This window comes from Dipodomys spectabilis, unplaced genomic scaffold (assembly GCF_019054845.1).
Source record: "Dipodomys spectabilis isolate Male_0828 unplaced genomic scaffold, ASM1905484v1 ptg000096l, whole genome shotgun sequence".
In the NCBI taxonomy this organism is placed as follows: domain Eukaryota; kingdom Metazoa; phylum Chordata; class Mammalia; order Rodentia; family Heteromyidae; genus Dipodomys; species Dipodomys spectabilis.
In genome coordinates this window covers 825,360-842,019 of record NW_024870773.1, presented here as the reverse complement: position 1 = coordinate 842,019, position 16,660 = coordinate 825,360, and the positions used below count along the sequence as shown (strand labels likewise).

At 47.4% G+C, this 16,660-nt stretch overlaps 1 protein-coding gene across 1 annotated transcript in view; it reads right to left on the bottom strand.

Moving 5' to 3' along the window:
- Positions 1-16,353, bottom strand: part of Tarbp1 (TAR (HIV-1) RNA binding protein 1) — a 37,858-nt gene extending 21,505 nt beyond the window's left edge. Inside the window, exons 1-11 of the mRNA XM_042686286.1 lie at positions 15,491-16,353; positions 14,497-14,594; positions 13,369-13,438; positions 10,646-10,794; positions 9,636-9,688; positions 7,814-7,911; positions 5,500-5,635; positions 4,710-4,806; positions 2,527-2,616; positions 1,133-1,268; positions 181-283 (exon numbers count right to left, since the gene is read on the bottom strand). Of these exons, the coding sequence (XP_042542220.1) occupies positions 181-283; positions 1,133-1,268; positions 2,527-2,616; positions 4,710-4,806; positions 5,500-5,635; positions 7,814-7,911; positions 9,636-9,688; positions 10,646-10,794; positions 13,369-13,438; positions 14,497-14,594; positions 15,491-16,343 (1,883 nt within the window). The 5' untranslated portion in view covers positions 16,344-16,353. The remainder of the gene's footprint in view (positions 1-180; positions 284-1,132; positions 1,269-2,526; positions 2,617-4,709; positions 4,807-5,499; positions 5,636-7,813; positions 7,912-9,635; positions 9,689-10,645; positions 10,795-13,368; positions 13,439-14,496; positions 14,595-15,490) is intronic.
- Between the last annotated feature and the right edge of the window lie 307 nt (positions 16,354-16,660).

Below are 16,660 nucleotides of genomic sequence, written 5' to 3'. Positions count from 1 at the left end.
TCTGAAAGAGCTAATATACCCTATGCTTATTTATGTGTTAATTTAAGACATATAGTATATTACCAGTGCTCTAATTCTACCTTTAATAGTTCAGTGATTGAACTCTACACCCATCACTGGAAAGTCTGAGTCACTTCATTGGCATGATTAGCCCTCCTTTTCAATTAAAGCAGTAATTACCTGAAGGATGTCCTCAGGCCCTCCACATCTATAGCCAACAAGACCATCAGGGCTGTCAGCCTGGCTTCTGACCAGTCAGGCATCACATAGCAGCTTTCTTCAGCTTCAATAATAAAATTTACATATTAGTTAAATGCTTCAAAGATTACACTTTCTCAGGTCCTGGCAGCAGAGAGATCACCAATTCCAGGAAATGGAAGGATGTCCACGCACACAAAAGTGAGAGGGCCTGGCATGCAAGAGCCCCTAGGTTCTATTTCCCAGCACTGCTTTGTAAAAAGAAAGGGAAGAGAGAAGAGGTAGAAGGGAAGAAAAGCAAACATCCTTCCAAGATTTTTTTCTCTAAAATTATTTTTCATATTAGCTCACATATAACCAGCTCCTGTAAACAAAGATGAGCTAATTCCCTTCCACATATTTCCACATTTCAAACACACTGACGTATCTACCTCAGAACATATTATTATCTTAATATGAGGATGGCTCATGACAATATACTAACATGATGATGCTTCATGCCTGGAACCCCAGCTACTTAGGAGACAGATGGTAGATTTGTGGTCCAAGACCATCTGGGGCAAAGCTGGAGCTGGAGAGGCGATTTGAAAATGAAGTAAAACAAAAACACTGAGGGCATGGCTCAACTGGGACAGTGCCTATCTATCAAGCTTGAGAACCTGAATTCAAACCCCAAGAGAAGAAAAAAAAATAATAAATTGACTTGTGTCCAGTTCTCACTCTGGTAAGCTTTCAGCTCATCTCCTTCAGGCATGTAACATTTCAAATCTTAGAGCAGGCCAAGTATAGTCAGGAGACAGCACTTCACTGCTACCTGATTTGACTAAAAGGACATCTGAACTCAGTAAACCACAATACAGTTGTGTAACCCCAAATCCCAAACTAATGCAGAGCTCTCTGACACATTCTGGTTCTGAGAATGGTTCAGACTTACTCTCCCAAGCAGGTGACTTGACATACTCATGAACAAGGCTCTTCACAAATTCATTTAAAGATGTCTCGTGGAGTTCATCGGAGCCAGCTGAGGACTGCCTAAAGCAATGCTCATTAGCACACAACCACTCACAGAGCTAGAAAAGAAAAGTTATAGGATTTCATCTTCAGAACCCTAAGTAAACAAAGGAGCTCTACTTTCTCTAAGCCAATCTTCTTTCTTTCTGAAGAGGCTGAATTTAAGCCATTAAACAGTCTGCTATTTATTACCTTACGGAAGTTGTCACTTTATATGTCTATACACATTTTTCTTTCCATTGAACTGGCCTATGAACCTTAATAATAAATGATCTCTTGTTTTATTTTCCTAAGTAAAATAAAATGTGTACTTTTCATAGTGTTCTAAATAAATGTTGTGTTTATACACAAAGGAGTATTATTCAGACATGTATGTCTTTGTAGGACAATGGACAGAACTAGAGAGCATCATACAGTCTTAGAGAGACAAGTCCTGCACGCTTCCTCCCTCTTGTGGAATTGAAGGCAAGAAAGAGAGGACATGCTGGTAAAATAAAGAAGAGTTAGGACAGGACCACAGAGGGTGGATCTGATCACAGGAGACACTATGGGTGTGTACGGAAATATTGTAACAAAACTTGCTTTGTATAATCCGTAAATGCTAACTTTTTTTTAAAAGAAAGAATCAGTGGAACAGCTGTCTCAGATAACAGCTGTCTGGGCAGCATCTCAGATAACTGAGAGAAGAGACAGACAAACAGGAGATCTGTCTCAGTGTCTGAGACTAACGCAGTGACTCTTCCTGCCATAGGTCACCCAGAACAGAACCTGCTTGCTGGCCTGTTTCCTCTTTGGCAGGCCCACCTCTATAGTTCCTCCCTCTTGCCAGAAGCATGAGTTGCCTGAATTAAGGCATCTCAAAGCCAATACACAATGCTGAACAATTTCTGCAGGAGTAGCAAATGCATGAAAATACAGTACGGAGGGGTTACAATTACATGGGCAAGGCAATGAGTACGTTTCATATCGAGCATTGTTGCCCCCTCCTTTGTTTCCCCTTCCCATCCCTGCCTCCAGCAATCATGTCTTTTTTTTTGCGGGTGGGGGGTCTGGTGGTGGGGCCTGAACTCTGGGCCTGGGCACTGTCCCACAGCTCTTCAGCTCAAGGCTAGCACTCTACCACTTGAGCCACAGCGCCACTTCCGGCTTTTTTCTTTTTGCTTATGTGGTGCTGAGGAATCAAACCCAGGGCCTCAGGCATGCAAGGCAAGCGCTCTACCACTGAGCCACTTTCCCATCCACGCAATCATGTCTTATATAAACAGTAAAGCTCAATCAGAACTTTTACAAATTAGAGGACTCAATTTTCCCTCTCACCTCTGCCCACAGCGTGGTTCCTCGTCCCAAAGACTCCTCTTGTCTTAGAGACACAAGAAAAGTGGAGACCTCAGAGAGTGACACTTTCTCCTAAGCAGGACATTTAAGAAAAGAATTCAGAATTTTTAGTTGAACTCTCAACTCTTGGGAGGGTGAGGCAGGGGGTGGTGAGCTCAAGGCCAGCCTGACTCCCTAAGCTAGACCCTGTCTCAGAACAACAGCCAAAACAGTTAATAAAGTCACATCTCTGCAGAAGCATACAAGTGAAATGGCTAAAGCAGAATATTACTAGTTAAATCCAAAAAACCCTATATTTTAAAAAGGAGAGTCCACTTTTAAAATGAACACACCTGTATCCACTTGGGGGATGAGATCTGAGGATCATGGTTCTAAGCAAGCCTTGGCAGTAAAATCTCTAAGACTCTCATCTCCAATACATCACCAAAAAAGCCAGAAATGGAATATAGTACAACTTGGGCAAAAAAAAAAAAAAAAAAACAGCTTAGGGACAGTACCTATGCCCTGAGTTCAAGTCCCAAGACTGGCAAAAAGAAAAAAAAATCTTTTTAAATGAACATGACTGGGAATGTGGCTCAGTGGTAGTGTTTGCCCAGCAAGCATGAAGCCCTGGGTTTGATTCTTCAGTACCACATAAACAGAAAAAGCCAGAATTGGTGCTGTGGCTCAAGTAGTGGAGTGCTAGTCTTCAAAAGAAGCTCACAGACAGTGCCCAGGCCCTGAGTAGACACCCCAGGACTGGCAAAAAAACAAAAACAAAACAAAAAAACCTGGAACATATCTGTTGCAATCTTTCATTATACAAAAAAAGTTTACTTTTATTTATTTTTTTGGTCCGGTTGTGGGGCCTGAACCCTGGGCCTGGGCGCTGTCCCTCAGCTCTTCAGATCAAGGCTGGCGTTCTACCACATGAGCCACAGCGCCACTTCCGGCTTTTTTCTTTTTTTTCTTTTTTTTTGGGTCCGGTTGTGGGGCCTGAACTCTGGGCCTGGGCGCTGTCCCTCAGCTCTTCAGCTCAAGGCTAGTACTCTACCACTTGAGCCACAGCGCCACTTCCGGCTTTTTTTCTTTTTGCTTATGTGGTGCTGAGGAATCGAACCCAGGGCCTCAGGCATGCAAGGCAAGTGCTCTACCACTGAGCCACCTTCCCAGCCCCCGGCTTTTTTTTGCTTATGTGCTGCTGAGGAATCGAACCCAGGGCCTCAGGCATGCAAGGCAAGCGCTCTACCACTGAGCCACCTTCCCAGCCCACAAGTTTATTTTTAAAATAAATTGAGGTTACCATTATAGGGAAAGATTGTGTTTCTTGTTGTCTCTTTTAATGATAATTTTATGGATGAAGAAATTACTTTCAATCAAAAGGTAACTTTGGTTTTTTGTTTTGAGCAAGGTCTCACTACATAGCTCAGGCTAATCTCAAATTCAAGATCCTTCTACCTCAGTCTCCTAAATACTTGAGTACAAGAAAATTACCACACACGGTGATTCTTTTCAAGGCTGCAAAAATCATCAGCTAAAGTATACCACGTCCTGAGGAGGGTGAGTCCTGTGCTGTAGGTCTAGGCAGCAAGACCACTCGCAGCCCTTCGTGAGTCCCAAGGGGATGCAGCAAGCCCTTTTATCTGTAAGCCGCCCAAGGCCACTGCTGGTACCAAGGAGGAATGCAGACACTGCACCCGAGGCCATGCAATCATGAAGTCCAGAGTGTTTAGCATTCGACCCTTCACTAATAGTGCCCCTTCACTGACAGTGCGTGCCCCTGCTCTGGGCAGTACATGCTCGCACGTCTCCATGTCTTGAAGATGAGGGAAGGTGTGGGGGAAGCCAGAAGTGAGCACCACTCTACCCTTCCCTCCCTCTCCTGACTCCCCACTGCCACCCTCTGCAGGCCGTGACACAGCACAAGGACTGCTGCCACCAGAGAAGCTGGTTGTCTGTGCCAGACCCAGAGCACAGACCGCCTGTGCCCTGTGCATGAGCTCATTCTGGCCCAGAGGAGACAGCAGTCACCATGAGCCAAGTCCTTGTACAAGTCTTTCCTGCACAGCAGGCTCCTCCTTTCACCTAGGATGGTGTAAATCCTCCCCAAATGCAAGCTCCCCAAGCCACAGCCGCATCCCTCACTGAGAGGGCCTCAGAAATGGGAGCACCAAAGACAACCTTACCACATCCAGCAAATTCATAGCAGTCTGAAGAAGATAGCACTGCGCAGCTCCTCTCAGCAGAGTCTGATGCGTGATCATGGTACACTGCATAACGTCCCTGCAGCAAAACAGAATATATACATACTCCTAGGACAGTCCTGTCACCGTAACTCCTGACAACACCTACATCAGCAGGACAGCTCTGCCACTGCAACTCCTGACAGCACCTACATCAGCAGAACTTCAGGGATATTGACTTCCACACGTCCTCCATTGGCTTTCAAGTTGTTGTTTGTTTGTTGTCAGTCATGGGGCTTGAACTCAGAGGGCACTGTCCCTGAGCTCTTTTGCTCAAGGTAAGCACTTGACCACTTTGAGCCACAGTGCCACTTCCAGTTTTCTGGTGGTTAATTGGAGGTAAGAGTCTCATGGACTTTCCTGCCCAGGCTGGCTTCCAACTGAAATCCTTAGATCTCAGCCTACTAGCATCCAGCACTTCAAGTTTAATATGAAGCAAAACTCTTTTGAAAATTAGGCCATAGCTGAAGACATTTTTAAAGTAAGTTTACGCTTTTCATACCAAAATGTACAAGTCTTTAGGAAGTAAAAAATCTAACAGCCCAGAAACATGGGTACACAGGAATTAGTAATTCATAACAAAGTAAGTTCAAGTATTTAATTTTCAAGTATTTTATTTTTTCCTCTTGTAAGATTATACTAACTGAATTCACTCAGTATAGATGAAAGGACAAACAAAACACACAAATATAAAGTCACGGGAAACCACCAGCCATGCGCATGGGTGACGTACCTGAGGGCCAGGAGCCCTTCGATGCCCAGGGCCTTCCATCTAGGGACGCTTGCCAATGCCTTAGACAGAAAAAAAATAGGCACAGCACACCAGTGTCTATCTGTCATCCGCTGAAGAAACTTCAGGAGGAAGCTCCCTGAAACACAGAGTAAATGTTATCCCTGCCAGTGTGCTCCCTGGAAGATGCCCCAGAAAAATCTCACATAGAATTACCATGTGACCCAGCAATACGAGTTGTAGGCCTATCCCCAGGAGAGATGGGAATGTGAGTTCATATAAAAACTTTCCATGAGTATTCACAGCAACACTTCCACAGAAGCCCAAGCTGGGAAGAGCACACATGTCTGCAAACGCCACTTTGTGGCGTTTGTAGAGCAGTATTCAGCCACAAAAATGGAATTAATGACTCTTGAACACTGTGCCAAGTGACGGAAGCCATGAGCTAAATGACCACTATGGCATTATTCCATTAATGAAATGGATGAAAACGTGGGTGTTGAGGCAGGGGGAGAAGAGAAGGAACCATGGCTCTTGGTGCAGGGCCTCTCAGGGGTGAAGATAACGTGCCCGTGACTTTGTGCACACTCTCCTGAGGTGAACACTCTGAAAGGGTCACTTACGCGAAAAGCCTAAAAAATCCAACAAGGTAATTGTTCTAAAATACCTATGTTATTTCACTTTGTTCCTACTGAGTGTGATATATACTCAACTGCACTGTAGATAACAAGCAGCTATATTTACTAAAAATGTCTGCTGGCAGGGTTCTTCTGAGATGCTAAGGAGAGGGACAGGGAGTACTGGTAGAGACAAACCTATGCCTGCACACAGCAGGCAGGCCTTCCTCCCGGAGGGTTCCTGCCCTTTCCAGAATATACACAGGGGCCCTGGGATACACTTTCCATTGCAGAGCAGGACCACAGCATGACTTATAAGAAGTTCCAGAAACTCCTAAAAGGTTATGTGTTTTCTCTCATAGTAGGCAGCATTAACTGCATGCTCCAAATCTGTGACTAAAAAGGCAGTAAGAACTGTGCACAAACATTTCAATTGCTTTTTTTTTTGTCAGTTGTGGGTCTTGAACTCTGGGCCTGGGTGCTGTCCCTAAGGTCTTCAGCTCAAGGCTAGCACTCTACCACTTGAGCCACAGCACCACTTCCTCCACTGCTCTCTTTTCTGTGTGCACTGTTCAAATTCAGCAAACCTCATCTGTGCCTGAGCCCTCACTCAAGGACAAGGGAAAACAGGAATGGCCACAGTCCCTTTTACACAAACACATTTACCAAATGTGATCTGTGCCCAGTTAAGACGGACAGATTCCAGGGCTCCCATCATCCCTTCCTGGCCAACCCTAACCACGTCACCTAATTCTGGTCATGACAGGCATGCTGGCCTGGCCACATATCGCCCCGCCCAGCTGCATCCCAGCAGCTCACAGCCAACAGACTGAACGATTAAAGCTATCTTCCCAATAACTCACTAAAAACAAACAAAAACTTCTAATTTTTTCCCGATTTTTGAATAGATTTTACCAGTTCTCACCTCACAACCCTATTTGTAGATTAAATTTTTTTAAATGAAAAAATTACTCGCAGGCACTGGTGGCTCACACCTGGTAGGATGTTCAGATCCATGGGATCACAATTCAAAGCCAGCCGAGGAAGAAAAGTCCATAAGGCTCCATCTGCGAAATAACTAGTAAAAAGCCAGGCTGGAGATGTGGCTCAAGTGCCAAGTGCCAGCCACGCAAGCCAGTCAAGCAAGCTCAGGGCTCTGAATTCAAATCCCAGTACCCACGAAAAACAAAACTTTTGTGTTCAAGGTCACGAAGGCAAGAGTGAAGAGAGACTTAGGAAAACCACTCAGCAAGCAAAAGTACAAGTGAGTGGTTATGTTCTCCACTGTCTAGCTCACCTTCAAGAAGAAAAATAGAGCCTGCCCTAAGAAGTGGTTGATTACATCTGATGTAAAAGAAGCACCTCTCCTTTCTTTCTTGCTGTGGCTAAAAGGACCCATCACTGCTTCCTCTGTGGCTGTCCGTGTTCCACCTCGCTAGCTTACTGATGCCTGAACCAGACAGGCATGATGAATCAGCCAGGTGCAGCCTCTCGACACTCCTTAACCCCTGCCCTGCCAAGGCCAGGACCTAGGACCTTTAGACCTGAGCTGCACCTCCGGATGGCTCAAGTGACTGACAGCATGGTCAGACCTCAGAGAGCATTGACGACAAACCCTCATGGCGATGCCTACGCCGAGATATACTAACACTTAAAATAAAGAGAAATAAAAACATAAAAACCTCTTTACTGACACATACTCTTTGTATCTTCAGGAAGAAGAGAAACATAAGTGACTAAAAACGTCTGCAACTTTAATCCCAATGGAGAACCACTTCCTACCAGCTGGCTTGGGGACCTACAGGCAAAGAGGGAGAGAAAGAGTTACTTAAACCTGTTTGCAAAGGAGCGGCCAATGCCAGACCAGGGACACACCCCAGGCTTTTGGCACACAGGGCCGAGACACCTGCACGTGGTCTCTAGTGCAGCTACAGGTCCCATGTAGTTAAAGACTCAGGACTGTTGGGAGAATGATGTGGTCAGTCCTGCCCTCAGGCCTGGGACCTGCCTAGGACTCTTTCCTTCTCTCTTACACACACATGAACCTGGCTAAATAGGAGCATGAAAAAAAAAAAAAGATCTCATTTTAAACTGCACTTCATCATTTCTGACAAAAGAATTCAATGACCTTAAATCCTTAACTCTACAATACAGGAAATCACCCCACAACAGAGATATGCTAGTACTGAGTCACCTGTATGAGAGTGAGCTGTTGACACACATACTCCGATGGCCTTTGCCAGGGCCATCAGTGGCCACGTGTGTGGCCAGGTCAGGAGATCTAAGGCACCTGGGGATAAGTGTGGCATCAGCCCCCAGAGCACAGAGGCACCTTTCCCTGCTGTCCATGCTGCGGGGTTCATGGCTTCCAGGCGCAGCGCACCAGAGAACACTTATGAAAACTGGAATGCACAGGCTGGCAACACGCCATTCTCTTGTGATCTTCATTAAACAGACATTATAAGTCAACAGTAATCTAACCTAGCCTAAAATATCTTGTGATATTCATTAAACAGACATTATAAGTCAACAGTAATATAACCTAGCCTAGAACATCAAATCACTTTTAAGGGAACTGTTAGGGGGGAAGGGTTCCTATTTAGAGGCCTACCAAACAGAAGACTTAAAGCTATGTGTTTTGGGAATCAGTATTAGAAAGACAGCCTGATTTTAAAAGCAGGAGAAATTTGAAGAGATAATTGAGAGTCAAGTAATTCTCAGAACAGGCTATGGTGGAATCCTGGCCACTCCTCGCTGAGACCTTTTCCACAGGGGAAAGTGGAGTAAGTAGATACTATATGAATTAGGGAAAGAAGAAAAATAGGAAGAACCCTGGCACTGGACAGAAATTGGAAAAATTGGTGTGAACTCATGGTTCTTAACATGAATGGGTGGGTGGGTGGATGGATGGATAGAATGATGGATGGATAGACAGATGTACAAACAACAAACTAGGTATGGATATGTCTAATCAATAACATTTGGTGAATACAGAAAAAAAACAATTCTTTATATTATTCCCGAGACTTTTCTGTAAGTGTGAGGCTAGGCCAAAATAAAAAGTTAAACAGAGAGCTACTGTAGTAACAGAGGTACATGCCTATAATCCCAGCACTCAGAATACTGAGGCAGGAAGACCACAAGTTCAGGGCCAGCCTGAACTACATAGAGAGACCCTGGGGGGGAGGGAGGAGGGCAGGGAGAAAGGCCCAAAATGTTAGTCAGGCAAAGCCACTACAATTTCCACAAAGGTAGAAAACATAACAGGGTGATGGAAGCCACATAAGGTATAGTTTCCCAAATCCAGAAATAGAGAGGCTCAAGGTACAAAGGAAATAGGAAAAAGGAAAGCAGAAAATGTGATACAAATAACATTGATCAAGAAAAAGGCACTGGGGTTTTTTAAGCTAAACAACCCAGATTACACACTAACTGCATTAAACAATGTGACCCTGTTCCCAGATCTAATGTATGATCACATACACAGATCCACACTGCTGCTATGTGACAGGGCCCACTTACCTGCCATACAGAGAACTCTCTGAAAGTGCATCCATTAGGGGGCCAATAATAAACTGAAAAAAGAGAAGGACACGTAAGTGGTGCTACGTTCTAACCACAATTGTGGGAGTGCCCCGGCTCCCCCATGGCTCTCCCCACACGGAGACCAGAGAACAGACAAGCAAAGCAGGTCACTAGTGCAAGTCTCTTACTGAAGGCTAACACAGGAAGATCCCTTAAACACTGGACTTTCCCTCCTCACAACCACCACGGCACACTAAGATTCAGTGTGGTCAGGGATAAAAAGGAATCAATGCATGTTGAGAAATACAGGTAGCAATAGAAAACAACAAAAAGACCTTAAAGAGAACACGTAAGAACTTATACCTAGGAGAAAAAAGGGGAAAATTACATCCTAAAAATATTCCTCAGCAAGCTGATATGAAGTGCCAGAAGGACAGGAGATACTGAAACTGCAAACATCTCAAACACTACAACTGTGTGCACAAGACAGAAAAATCAAAATGCTTTGCCTCTAAACACAAGGTGGGATACTAAACCTAGAGGTTTAACACCAGCTGCAATCCTCCAGATCTCCTCCGGTTTTAACAGATAGTGCTGAACTGGGAGACAACAGGAGTGTACCAACTCAGGGTGGAAGGACTCCTCATCCTCTCCCCAAGACAGAGACAGCAATGCCACAGCCTGAACGGCTGCATCCCTTGCAAGCCAGCACCCTCCAGACAGCCAGACCTGCAGGGATGGCACACCGGGGAACTTCAGCACCAGGTTTCTAACTCTGGAGCCATGTGGTCCAGAAGATGAGGGCAGGGAGCTACTTTTTCAGTGGCCACGAGACAGGCTGATACCACTCAGCCTGTCCACAAAAAGACAGCTGAGATGCTCCATACAGGAGGGGCTTGGGGACACAAGTCTAGGAAATCTTGCTGATGCTGAATCCGAAGATGTCTGTGACACCATCATCATCTCTGCCTGGGACAGAGAACAAGGAAGGGAACCACAGTCAATACCTCAGAAAGCTCTGGGGAAAACGGAAGAGGCTTCATTTCAAACAGCTCCAAAAAATGGATAACGCCTTCTTTGGTCAGGACTTTGTTTTCACTCTCAAACATTCTTTTATAAATACACATGTGCCAGGAAGGGTGGAAGCGCCAACAGCCTGTGGAAGGAAGACATCTGAGGCTGAATTTCGGGTCTCACTTTATATCTCTGCATGGTGATTAAACAAACATGTGCAGGCACATACATTCATGTCACTAGAGCACCACAAAGGTAAGGCTGCTTTTCATCACATCCAGGGGTGCTGACTGAATAACCAAAATTCAATATTCACAATTCATAATTACAGTTTTATTTAGGCCTGTAAGTAACACTATGTAAAATATTACTCTATGCATGCAGATGAGAACTTTAGATATATATGAGGGAGTTTCAACCTGTTCTTTGTTGTTTTATTTTGTTTTCTTTTTTGAGACAGGGTCTCGGGCTGGACTTGAATTCTTGAGCCTCCGGCCTCAGTCTCAGCTGGGTTCACAGCATGCTACTGTTATCTGTAAGCTATGCATTTATTTTTGTGATGCTGGGGTTAGAACCCAGGGTCTCTTACGTGCTAGGCAAGTGCTGTACCTCTGAACTACCCTACCTCCTGGACCCTTCAACCAATCTTTCCCTCACGACATTTCACCCCCATTCTCTTTCTCTCTCTTTTAAAAGGCAGGGTTTTGCTGTATAGTCAGATGGTCCTTCCAACCTCAGTCTCCCCAATGCTACGATTATTGGTATGTATCAGTCCCATCCTTTTTTCCATATAGAAATCTGAAACTGCCACTCCTCTGCTTAAAACCCTTGGCTGTGAGACCTAGCCTAAGGGAGGCGGCTGATCCTGGCTGCCGCACCCGCTCTGCTCTCCTGCAGCTCTGCCACCCCCTCCGCCTGCATAGCCACTTTTCAGGGGGCTCACGCTGCCCCCATGGTATGAGCCCAGGCCCCCCCAAGTAGGTCTCCCTGCTACCCTCACCATGGGCTCCCTTTGTCCCTCTCTGCATCCTGGAGAGAACCTGTAAGCAAATAATTTTTTTCATGGAAAACAGCCCAACGTCAAGTGCAAAGAACCTGCTTGTCTCACAACCCTGTCCCTAGTGTTTAGCATAAATAACTAAATAGCTATTTATAAATAATAAATAGCTATTTATATTTAGCTATTTAGCTATTATTTAGCTAAATAGCTACTAAGTGAGCCCATGACTGACCAAATACAACATGAGATACTTTCTTCTGACTCCTGAAATATACTTTAACTCTGTTAGAAAAAAAATGTTCAGCATTCTAAATTCCTGATGTTATGGAGCAAATTGGCCTATTTATTTGTAATTTACACCAACATACTTACTTGTTCAACTATCAAGCAAAAGTTAAATTTTCAGAATCAAACACTGCTGATTGTGCCTGCCCTGAGCTATATGCAAAACGTGCTCATTAGAGCATGGCTTTTAACAGCAAGCACGCATGCGGAGGTCACGATGGGATTCAATTAAACATAGCCCCAGGGGGACCACAGACACACAGACACAGACACAGACACAGACACACAGACACACACACACACACACACACAGACACACACACACACACACACACACACACACACACGCCACTAACATCAGAACACAGCTTCAGCAACCTGCCAGGTAGGCGTGTGGCTAACCTGCAGGCTGACACAGCAGCTCAGCAGCCCTGTCGCCCGATGGAGACAGAGCACTGGCGGCCTGCCTTCAGCTGTCTCACTGATCTAAGCTCAACTGCAGAAGACGATTTCAGGAAGCTCTGGCTTTGCTGTATTTCTTCTAGAAAGCTCTAATAACAAAGAAGTGCTTGAGGACTTAGAAACTGCATTGAAAACTACACTCTGGAATGTTCTTTCTCTAAGAAGCCCAAGATGCCTAATACCTCCCTGCAAAAAGTGTAACAAATAAAAAGATACATATTTTTTGTTGTTGGTCCTGGGGCTTGAACTCTGGGCCTGGGTGCTGTCCCTGAGTTCTTTTACTCAGGGATGGTGCACTACAACTTTAAGCCACAATTCCACTTCTGGTTTTCTGGTGGTTAATTGAAGATAAAGAGTCTCACAGACTTTCTTGCCGGGGCTGGCTTTGAACCATGATCCTAGATCTCAGCCTGAGTAGCTAGGATTACAGGCATGAGCCACCAGCACCTGGCTAAGATACACATATTTATACAAAGAAAGATATATTAAGGATGGAAAGCAGGTGAAATTTGGTATTGATATCAAAAGCTATGATGAGAGGCATAGCACATGCCATCATTAAAGCGTGAGTCTTATCTTCTATCTATCTTCAGGAGATGGTACCCCCTCTTCTAGAGATATTAGAAACCCCTGTCATCAAAAATTTAGTTAAGCCAAATAACATCCCTCAATGCACTTTACAGGCCACATGAAGTTATGTTATATAAGAGAACTAAAGGCTGCTGGAATGGAATGGTGTGGACACCACTGCTAGGAGGAGACGGTGCCAATGGTGCCAGAGGGAAGCATCTACAGCCTTACCACCACCCTCCCTGGTGGAAGCATCCCCCAAGACCATTCCTCTTTTTCTCCTTACACTTTTAATAGTCTTCCCAAACTCTCTGTAATCAACAGAATTAGTTATAAAATTGGAGGGGGGGGGCAGACTATGTTATTTTTTTTTTAAAGCAAAAAGAAAATCATCATTACCATTCTCTTCTGACACTGCATATTCAAACAGATTGTTTAGCTTTGGTAAGACTGGCTTTATAACATGTATCTAAAAATAAGAGCAAAAAATCATATGAAATGAAAACACACCTGTAAAATCTCTCAAGGGACAATGATGACTATAACAGCAATCTTCCTGTTTATACCCCTGTGTGATTGTTATGGCAAGAAGCTTGACTGAGTCATGGCATGCCTTGGGTATGTAAGACCAAGCATGGCCAAGTCTAGAAACATAGCCCAGGACCAGCAGAGTGCAGAAGTTACATGGTAAATGGCCTGCGTTGTGGCATGCATGCAATCCCTCAACTGACTCAAGAAATAGGGTGAACTAATAAGATGCAAAAGATCCAAAAGGAAAAAAAAATCCACTGGTGTTTTACCAAGCCACTCACATGGCTGACGGTGGCAGGGTATGAAGCAGAGCTCATGCTCTTGATGCCACCGAGCCCACGTGGCAGAGATGTAATTCTTCAAAAACGTGCACAAACCCAAGTCTCTAAAGTAAGTAATGGGGGTTTTGTGAGTCTACTGACCAAAGAAACCTTGAAGTTTATCTGAACTTAGAATGCTATATTGCTCTTCCTGCATTTTACACCCTCTGCACATGAATACTTGTCTACCACAATACATGTGTGCTGCACACGTGGACTGACATGCCAAGTCCACAGATGCTGGGCCCCACGGTGGCCTGCAGCTTACACATGGGGACTTGGGACATGGAGGATCGCAACCCAGGCAACACCTGAGAACTTGCACACAACCCAAACTCTCCAGCCCCACCCCAGCCCTGCTGGAGCAAGGTGTCACTCAGCACTGCCTAAGTTGTAACAAGCTGTCAGCTTTATCTGATGTTAAAGTTTAAGAAGACCAAGGGAAGATGACATGTGATTACATTTTTTCTGAATAAGTTGAGTTCTCTTGAAGTATTAACTTCCTGAAACAACTTAGCGTGTTTTAAATGACATTTGTGACAGAAACAAAAGGTACTTGAGTTGTATCAGGTTATGTCTAAGTCAGCCTTTCTGTATTTGTGCTTCATGAATATCCAAAAATGGGAGAAAGAAATCATATCTATCAAAGCATTTGCCGAAATGGGAGAATACTTACCTGATTTCCTTCCAGAGTTTCCATAATTAAAATGTAAGTTTCCCAGAATTTTAGAAGCTGGTCATTTTTCTTCTCAGACCACCAAAATAGACTCGGGCCTAAGGGGGAGAAAAAAAAGAAAAGAAAAAAAGAAGGAAAGAGAGAAAGAAAATGAGCTTTTCCTTGTGCAAGTTTCACCATTTTCTTCCATAATATTTAAATGAGACTTAATGCTGCTGCTCCCACACAATGCAGGCTTTAGTAATGAAGGAAAGGCTCAAGGGACAAAAGGGAGACTAGGACTCTCCAAGGAGAGCAGTCTTAGCTGTCCTAGCAAGTCCAGGGGTCAGACTTGCAAATCACTACAATTGTACACTACAGGGCATTGTCAGAAAGGTAAATGGAATGAATAAACTGATGAGCAGGTGGAGATTTTAAGATATGAAAGACAATTTTAAAATTTCAAATGGAAATGCTAGAAACAAAAACATTCTGCCAGACGTGTGTGTGTGCGGTGTGTGTGTCCTGGGGCTTGAGCTCAGGGCCTAGGAGAGCTGTCCCTGGGCTTTCTTGCTCAAAGCTAACATTCTACCGCTCAAGCCACAGCTCCACCTCTGTTTTTTTAGGTGGTTCACTGGGAGATAGGAATCTCACGGATTTCTCCTGCCCAGGCTGGCTTTGAGCCACAATCCTTAGGTCTCAGCCTCCAGACATGAGCCACTGGCACTCAGCACAGATGCTTCTTTGGACTTTTTAAAACCTTTAGAAATGTCGGGGGACCGTGCTAGGGCCGTGTGGGCCTCAGTGGAGGCGCGGGCACCGAGCAGGGGCTCTGGCACAGGGACCCCATAACGCAGGGGCAGGAGAGGAGGACCGAGGACATCTAGCTAAGCACTCTAGGTGACTCCAGAAGAGCGCCCTCCCCGGCTCCTCGGGACACCTAACACGACGCCTCCTGGTCTGACTAAGCAGAGGGCCCCGGTCCCCGGGGTCTGGGCGCGGGACGACAGCGTACCAGGTCCTGCCGGGTCGGCGCAGGCGCAGGCGCAGTCGGAGGCGCCGGGCGCAGCGGAGACCTCCACCGCGCGCCGCAACAGGAAGCGCGCGCGCCTGCGCGCCAGAGCGTCCTCGGCGCGACCCAGTCCGTCCCGCACGGTTTTCCAGAAGCGGCCGCAGCACCGTGCGTCGGGCCCCGCGTGGCGGGCGCCGGGCTCGGGCAGCAGCTGCTCGGCCAGCGCGCTCAGCACCTGCAGCTCCGGGCCCAGGCGCTCGGGCCCCGGGGGCGGCCCCGCGGCGGCCAGCGCGCCCCACACGGCCTGCAGCGCGGCGCCGCCGCCCTGGCCCAGCGCCGCCAGCAGCCGCGCGGCCGCCGCGGCCTCGGGGCGCGTGTCCCCGGCCAGTGCCGGCGCGGCGGCGGCGCGCGCCACGCGCTCCAGCAGCGGCCCGTCCTCGTGCGGCCGCAGGCAGGGCCCGACGGCCGCCAGCACCTCCAGGGCCGCCTCGGCGCCGCGCCCCGCGCGCAGCTCCCGCAGCGCCTCCTCGGCCAGCGCGGCGGCCAGCGGCGGGGTCCCCGCCAGCCGCGCGCACGAGCGCAGCGCCGCGCCCGCCGCCCGCAGCACGCGCCGGCGCGGCCCGGGGCCGTCGGGGCCGCCCGCGCGCCCGCGCAGCAGCGGCACCAGGAACCCCGCCGCCACCTCCCGCGCCGCCGCCTCGGGGAGCGCGCCGCTGCCCTGCTCCTCCAGCCGCTGCAGGAGGAAGCGTAGCGTCTCCACGCGCTCCGCGGACGCCTCCCCGCGGCACAGCGCCGCCAGCGCGGCCCGGGGGTCCCGGTCCTGCGATAGCAGCAGCTCCGCTAGCACCGACTCCATTTGCCGCGCGTGCGCGCCGGGGGAGGCGCTGGGGGCTAGTGCGCTTGCGCGGGCGGGCGCGTGTGCGCAGGCGCAGGCCGGTCCGCGCAGGCGGGCGCGTGTGCGCTTGCGCGGGGAGCGGTCTGCGGGCTGCGGAGTCGTCTGGCGTCCGTAGGACTCCGGCCCCGCGAGTCCCACGCCGCCTGCACCCGGCTCGGCCCTCCCTCCCCACCCTGTTTTCTGGAGAGAAACCTCGGCCGACCCGGCGGCGCTCGAGGCCTGGAGCCTGCACGTCCGCACCATCCCAAGGAATGAGATAACGATGCACCGGGCGTGGA